The sequence below is a fragment of the Triplophysa rosa genome, linkage group LG14, assembly GCF_024868665.1.
Source record: "Triplophysa rosa linkage group LG14, Trosa_1v2, whole genome shotgun sequence".
Classification (NCBI taxonomy): domain Eukaryota; kingdom Metazoa; phylum Chordata; class Actinopteri; order Cypriniformes; family Nemacheilidae; genus Triplophysa; species Triplophysa rosa.
In genome coordinates, this window is record NC_079903.1 from 17330133 (window position 1) to 17338244 (window position 8112).

The 8112-nt window shown below is 34.8% G+C and overlaps 1 protein-coding gene across 1 annotated transcript; it reads left to right on the plus strand.

The window, feature by feature from the left end:
• The first annotated feature begins 1535 nt into the window (after positions 1-1535).
• On the plus strand, positions 1536-2519 carry or40a1 (odorant receptor, family 40, subfamily A, member 1). The gene has a single exon (XM_057351087.1). It carries the CDS (start codon positions 1545-1547, stop codon positions 2517-2519), a length of 975 nt encoding a protein of 324 aa, XP_057207070.1. The 5' UTR covers positions 1536-1544.
• Positions 2520-8112: the final 5593 nt, after the last annotated feature.

Consider the following 8112-nt stretch of genomic DNA (forward strand, 5'->3'; position numbering starts at 1 on the left):
GATTTTAGTGGAAGTACGCCATCGCCCCGTGTGCATATACGCCCTTCATGACAGAATTTTTATTTATAGAAGTATCCTTTAATTAAGTGAATTGAGGCCATTTTCTTCAGTGAATAAAAACATACAGTATATCCACACAATGTAACTATGTACAGTATAGTTTTATATAACTATACTATACTTTATAATTGTTAAATAAAATATACTTATATCAGATTTATGGACTGTATGAGACTTTTTTCTACTGGTATGACATGAAACAAAGTCTGACAAGATTTCCAAACAAAACAATCAATGTAATTTGGTTGTGATGACTGACTGGTCTTTACAATCTTTAGACAAAGTTGTGAAGTGGCCTACTTATTCTAGTTAAAAAAAACTTTAAGTAATAGTTCACCCAAAAATCAGAATTCTGTCATCATTTACTCACCCTATTATCATTTCAAATCTGTATGACTTTCTTTCTTTTGCAGAACACAAAAGAAGACATTTTGAAGAATGTGGGTAACAGAATAATGGTGACTGACTTCTATTGTATAGACACAAATCCAATGCAAATCAAAAGGGTGAGTAAATGATGACAGAATTTTCACATTTAGGGGAACAATCCCTTTATGTAGCCGTCCTCACAAAGCTTTTAATGTGTCGTGTAGTCGACTGACTCGCTTGTGCTTCTCCCTGACTAGACGACTGAAAGAGTGTCAGAGTGTGTTGAGTCCAGTCCGATGTTTCGGCTGGTCGTGTCCCCAGCTTAAAAAAATACTGCTGTTGAACAGTTTGTCTTATTCAATAAAAGCAAATATCCAATAGAACTATGCTTGGAGTCGTAATTTTATGCATTCTGCTTCAGCGGTGAGTACAATGGGGTTTTTCTAACAGTAAAGTGTGTTGTTTGATTGGAGGATGATGACATCTTTCCTTTACTGGAAAGAAAAGGAAAGAGTTACTGAGAACAAAATATTTGTTTTTTTCTTTGTCTCTGTGGGCCAGATTTAATCACCCAAAATGTAAAGACTCCTTCATACCCACTACACCCTCACTATTTGAACAAAAGCTGTGTTTAGACATAATAACTCTACTAATGAAATACTCATGAGAATTTTTTTCTCAATTAGTAAAGCATGAAAAAAATCTAATGATTTCTTTGTTTGCACAACAATAGTTAATGAGACCCAATTGACTGTTTAAAAGCTTTATAAACGGACCTCTTCCTGCTGGAGCTCTGTAGGATTTCAGACCAAAGCCAGTTTCGAGACAAATTGGTGGGGATTCTTTTTGTTTTGTGTTAATTTGCCAGTTGTCAATTTACAGGGTTTTCAATGTGTCATATTGCTATTCTATTTATGAAACTATGAAGATATGGGATCAATATACTGTTGGTTTTATGCAACTTAAAGAGAAAAAATGTAATCTATGTTATTTCTTGGGACAAAATATTTGTTATTGTATGTCCATTTTAACAAATGCTTTTCTCTTGAAGCCTATTGTAAAATGATCTAAAAACTTCTTACAACCTTTTCTCTCTCAGATTCACAGGAGCTCAAATGAATTTTTCAGTTGTCCTCAGTAATACAACGAATGCTATCGATGATGGATTTTATCTAGTTGGCTTCCGCACTTTGGCCAACAAAAACTATCTTATTTTGGCCTTGTCGACTATCTACATCATCACTTTGCTTGGTAATGTTGCTTTACTGGCCATCGTCCTAATGAACTCCAGTCTACACAACCCCAAATATCTCGCTGTGTGCAATCTAGCCATAGTCGACATTTCAATGAACAGTGTTATCATCCCTCAAATGGTGCCCGTCTTTGTGTTCAACCAGAACAGGGTTGCATTTGGAACATGCTTCTCTCAAATGTTTTTCATGCATTTCTTTGGCGACATGGAATCGTTCTCTCTCGCTCTCCTGGCTTATGACCGCCTGGTTGCCATTTGCTGGCCCCTGCGATACCCCACCATTAACACCAATTTGAGGATGATGCTCATAATAGCAGGGATTTGGTCTCTGGTTTTTCTGCTAGATATTTTCCCAGTCACTCTCGCTGCCAGGCTGCCGTACTGCGGCTCCCGAGAGGTCCGAAGCTGCTGTTGCGAGCACGGTCCTGTCTACATATTGGCCTGTGCAGACATTTCCTACAACAGAAAACTGGCTACAGCCAAGACGCTGGTGACTTTGTTGGGCCCCTTGGTGTTTATTATTCTCACCTATGTGATAGTGGTGGTGGCAGTGCTGCGGATTGCATCCATAGCACAGCGCTGGAAGGCCTTTCACACCTGTCTCAACCACCTGCTGCTGGTCCTGATCTATTACATTCCAGTCATCCTGGCGTATGTACTAGGGAACCTGCGATTAGTTCAGAATGTTGATGTTTTTACAGCTGTTTTGACAGTATCTGTAACTCTCCCCCCAATGCTGAACCCCATCATCTACAGCTTAAAGACAGACGAACTGAGAGACAAGTTAGTGAAGATGCTTAGAAAGCCAAAAGTGTCACAAGAGATCGATAGAAATTAGGTAAACGGTTAATGAAATTCACATTTCTTCTGAAAAATGAGGCACTTTTCATTTATATTATAGTTATTTTACAAGGAAATTTATCTGAAATGTTCTGGATTTATAATTGACATGTTTTTTTATTCATCGTGAATATTCCATTGTATTCATTTTATTGAATTGTATTCATTTTCTCTCAAAACTTAGAAAGTACAAACAAAATAGAGGTTTGAACAATTATTAAATCCAAAAGAAGGCCCTTTTTATATTTCTAGCCTTTTTACATCTGACTATAGAGAACCATTTAAAAATAAAGATTTTTAAAATAAATTGAATGACAAAAGGCACATTTTTTATGACATTTGTTTTTGCACTGTACATGTATTCTAATGTACAGAAAGGGCACTGTATTTTGCACCTGTGCTGTATATCAAGACAAATTATGTCTATCAATTATGGCTTCATTATTTAATTTCAGAATATACATAAAATAATATAGCAAAACTAAGACATTTTGAAATGAACCTGCTGCTTTTGCAATTCATTTAATATAAAAAATAATATCCTTTTAGCAGCTATTGCATCAAGAAAACGATATTTTTGAGTTTATACTTAATAAGACTCCAAACAAAAATATATATCTTTTAAAATGGATACAGAATAAAAAATAGTATAAAACTCACTGAAATAAAGATATTGGACTGTTGGATCATTAGTTATTGTGGCTGAAATCAGAAGATGCATACTCAGATTTGTCCACTAGATGACAGGAAAGGACAGAATACGGTGTCTATGAAGATAGATCTCTGACCTGCAGAATAAAAGCTCATGTGCACTTTGACCTCAAAATGTAAACTAACACATCTGAATGATTTGTTTTGTATATACATATATATATATATATGCTTGCTTACAGACTTGCCAAAATAGCAATTCAGTGTTTGTCAAGGAAGTGCTGAATTTTCAGGCCTAACTGAGGACTAAACCAAGATTCACTGTTGACTGCTAGCGTGAAAATAATAAGTTCATTGTAAAGACCTGACACCTAAAAAGAAATTCCATATTTAACCCATACGAGACTTTTTAAGACGTAGGCCTATAGTACTGTGTAACTCATTGTTAATTGTTTAGTGAATCGTCTGAAGAGTTCATCTTAACATTCTTTTAGATTTTATAAAAATGTTTTAATTGTCACCATTATTGAGGGTGTTGTGTTAACTGTTGAGGTCCATGTGAGTATATGTGAGAATTAAAGGATGTCATGAACATATCTTCTTTGTTGTTTTTTGTTTGTTTGTTTGTTTTTATACACGTTACAGAAAGGAGGTTTCTCAGCTGGCTGCCTGATGCAGTCAAAACAACCTAGAGCTGAATGCATTCAAGACAGTGGAGATGATAGTGGATTTCAGAAGGAACCCTCCATCACTTCCTCCCCTCACCATCCTGGACAGCACTGTGGATACTGTGGAGTCATTCAGGTTCCTGGGCTCCACCATCTCTCAGGACCTGAAGTGGGAGTCCCACATAGACTCCATTGTAAAGAAGGCCCGGCAGAGGTTATACTTCCTCCGTCAATTGAGGAAGTTCAACCTACCACAGGAGCTACTGACCCAGTTCTACTCAGTGGTCATCGAATCTGTTCTGTGCACTTCAATTACTGTTTGGTATGGCTCGGCCACCAAATCAGACCTACGAAGACTACAACGGACAGTTCGTAGTGCTGAGAAGATTATTGGTGCTCCTTTGCCCACACTTCAGGACCTGTACGATTTCAGAGTGAAAAACAGGGCAAGAAAAATCATCATTGATTCCACACACCCTTTACACAAACTTTTTGATCTGTTGCCCTCTGGCCGGCGCTTCAGAGCACCAAACACCAGGACTTCCAGACACAGAAGCAGCTTCTTCCCCCAGGCAATCTCCCTCCTAAACAGATAACTGCTCCTTAAGAGCAATATTCCACTTCCACTACTCCTATAGTGTGCACTATAGTGCCTTATTATATTTACTTTTTATTTCTACATGTATATAACTCTACCTCTACTTACAACATTATCCATTTGCACAAGTGTACATACAATCTGTTAATGTGTATATTCTACTATACCCTGTACAATGTCTCTTATATGTTATTATCCCCCATTTTCTGTACAATAGTCTTTTATTTTATATATGCATATTTTAGAATCTTTTAGACTGTAAATCCTATTATATTTGTATTGTCATTGTGTTGAATGTCTGTAAACACCAAAGAAAATTCCTTGTGTGTGCAAGTACTCTTGGCAATGAAGCTCTTCTGATTCTGAAATGTTTTATTAATCACAAAATTAGAGGAGTTAGTCAACCTACATGTAAAAACAGGTAAAAGAGGAGGTAACCGTAGCAACATTTGTTAACAATTTTCAATTCTGTGACATCATTGACTGCCATAGGAAAAATCAAATGGTAGTCAAAGGTGCCCCAGAACTGTTTGTGTTCCTAAATTCTTCAAAATATCTCACTTTGTGTTCAACAGAACAATAATATATACAATATGTCTCTTATATTATATATATAATTTTTTTCCTACTAGTGGGTGATGTCACAGAACTGAACATTGCTAACATTCTTACAAATATCTTTTATTTGTGTTTAACAGAACATCAGGGTGATGATAATGTTCATTTTTGAGTGAACTATCCCTTTAAGTATTGTTAATATCAGATATACTAAGACTTTTACTCAAGTCGTTTTGGAATTCATGACTTGTAACTTGTAATGTAGTAATTTTCACTGCAAGGTATATGTACTTTTACTCAAGTAGGGTTTTCAGGGACTCTTTACACCTCTGCACTGCGCTGATACTGTACGTCACCTAGGGCATTGGCTTTTGATTGTGACGGTGTCGGTGTTAAGACACCTGCGCATGGACCACCCGCGCATGGACCACCCATTCACACTAAGATGGGTAAAATAGTAGGCCAAATAGGCTTATATAATGAGAAAACAAATACCTTAACGGCAGCTAATAAGTCTAACATAAAATTCTTCACAACATAACATGTATTTTCAGGTCGTTTTCATCTAGATTTTGTTATTGTTTAGTGGGACAAAATGAATAAAATGGCTTATTTCTCATTTTCTTGTTTTAACACTTTATTCTCATTTATTCTAGATCTGTGTAACATGAATTATGGAATAGAAACAGTCCACAGTTGAAGTAAAATGTACTGCTCATCTTTACTTGACTTGCAAAGGTTGATGGATGCTCTGTATCACAGACTCAAGAGACACAGACAATTTATATCTACTTTCACATCCCATGAGCATTTAAACAATACAATGATGCAACATTGTGTCCTTTGTGAAAAGGCAAAAGGCTTTGAAATGCTAGTAATGAGAATCTATAAGCAATCCATTTATTTATTTGACAATTTGACTTGACACACGCTTAAATTTAAGTATAAATTTGATACAACAAATTATTATATATGTCTTAAACATGTTAATATGTACAATTATTAATTATGCTGGAGCTGGATCTTACTAACCGCAAAACCCACAAGTACATTAAGGCTGGATGGGGTGTGTGTGTGTGTATTAGTCCCAGTCACCCTTTATAATCTCCCTGGAGTGCAAAACTGTCCTGAGATATTATGAAAGATAATTAAATATTAATTTCACAATGACCTTTGGCTCAGATGAGAATTCACTTTCTGATATTCCTTCATTCAATTGTAATTTGAAAAATAACAATATTACTTGCTAATCATTGCCAAAATATTCACTGTAATATAATTAGATAAACTCCTTCCACTGATTGTAACCATCTATCTATCTATCTATTAAATATTTAAAAATAATAATTTTGATTGTAAAAGCAATCAAGTTTTACCTTTAGATGTATTATAGAGTTATAGAGATTAGAGTTGTTAGTAGGTACCATCATAAAAAAAATCACAAACAAATAACCAAAGTAAAAAAAAAAGAAATGCTAGAGATCTTCTAGTGATCTTGCAGAGATAGTAAAAAATGTATATATGTAACTATTCCTGTTTTTGCATAACTGTGTATGAGTAGTTGACAAATAAACCGTATGTGTCCTATGAAAGCAAAAATATAGAAAACAAGTGGTAATTAATATATTTTAATTTTTTTATTAATATTTATATTTATGATATAAAATAGCATAAGAGAGATGTATCTTCACTGTTAAATTTTCCACATTTTGGCTATCACACCATAGGACAAATGTGCAGGTTATTGTTAGTATAGATTTAGCCTGCATTGTATATTTGCTTTTCGATACACTGATAATATTACTATTAACAATATTCTTAATGTATTGACTGATATCAGAAATTGTAACTAAACATATTTTCATGTAGTATACATGAACAACTTTAGCATGACACAAGGGGTTTTGTTAATGACCTGTGTTGTATAACAGAGTTATGAATAGGTCTGTTTGTTAACAACAGGCACCCACAAAGGCATACACTCAGTGGGAATAAAGAAAAAACTTGTAGCAAATGAAGACACTGGGGAAATTCCATGCATAATGAAGACTTCATGATACTGTCTTTGTGTTCTGCGGATTAACAGAGAGAAAGAAATTCTAAAGCAAGATTTAAAGTCAAAGTAACGGACACAGAGAGTCGTGGCCCTCTAAAGCAAGGAAAGCATCGAACCTCTGACACTGAATTATAAACTGTCTGACATACACATGTACACATTGTAATGGACCCTCCACTTTCAAACAAAACCTCACACAGTCATGAGCAGATGCCAAGCAACATCTTATTAGACAACTTTTTACCAGAACACACAGAAAGGTGAACGATAAATATAGCTCATACTCGGGCTTTCAACTTTATTTTCAGAAATCATACTATCCATATCAATGTGTGCAAAGTAGGGTTGATATCTGATTTACATTTTTAATCAAGTCAATTATGCATTATCCAAGTGAATGTCTTTTTAAACAGCAGCTGCCTGCCATCCAATATGCAATGTAATGGGTGCATTATTGCCCCCTTCTGGCCTTTATCCAAGCTAATCAATTCAATTATTTGCATACAGTATCATAACTAGCTGTGAAAAGCTCACGAAAGAAGTTCATGCAGATGTTTATCTTCTAATGTAATAGTTTTTACAAAATGCTTTGTTGTGTTTCATCTGTGTATGTGCAGACTAATCCCCCATTCTGAATGATGTCATTTTCTACATTCAATCACCCCCATACCCATTATTCAACCAGCGAACACTCACATATATGATAATATATCACAATAAAATGTTTTAACTATATTTAAATAAATATTTATTGAATATTATAAAATCTGTTTTATCTTAGGTGGGTTTGAACACTACAATACATGACAGAGATGAGCATATGACTCTTGCATTCTATTGTCGTTACATGCCACAGTGGTCCATAATCACAAAACAAACTCTTTGTAAATGTACAGTATGAAAATCAATCAAGAAAGTACACGTTGTATGTTTAAATGAATTAATCAATAAATAAGTCTATATTTCTGCTTAAATGAATCAATTGCCGTTTTTTCTATTTAAAAGGCAAATACTACAACACACAATTAATAAAATGATAATACATTCGGTTAAAAATACC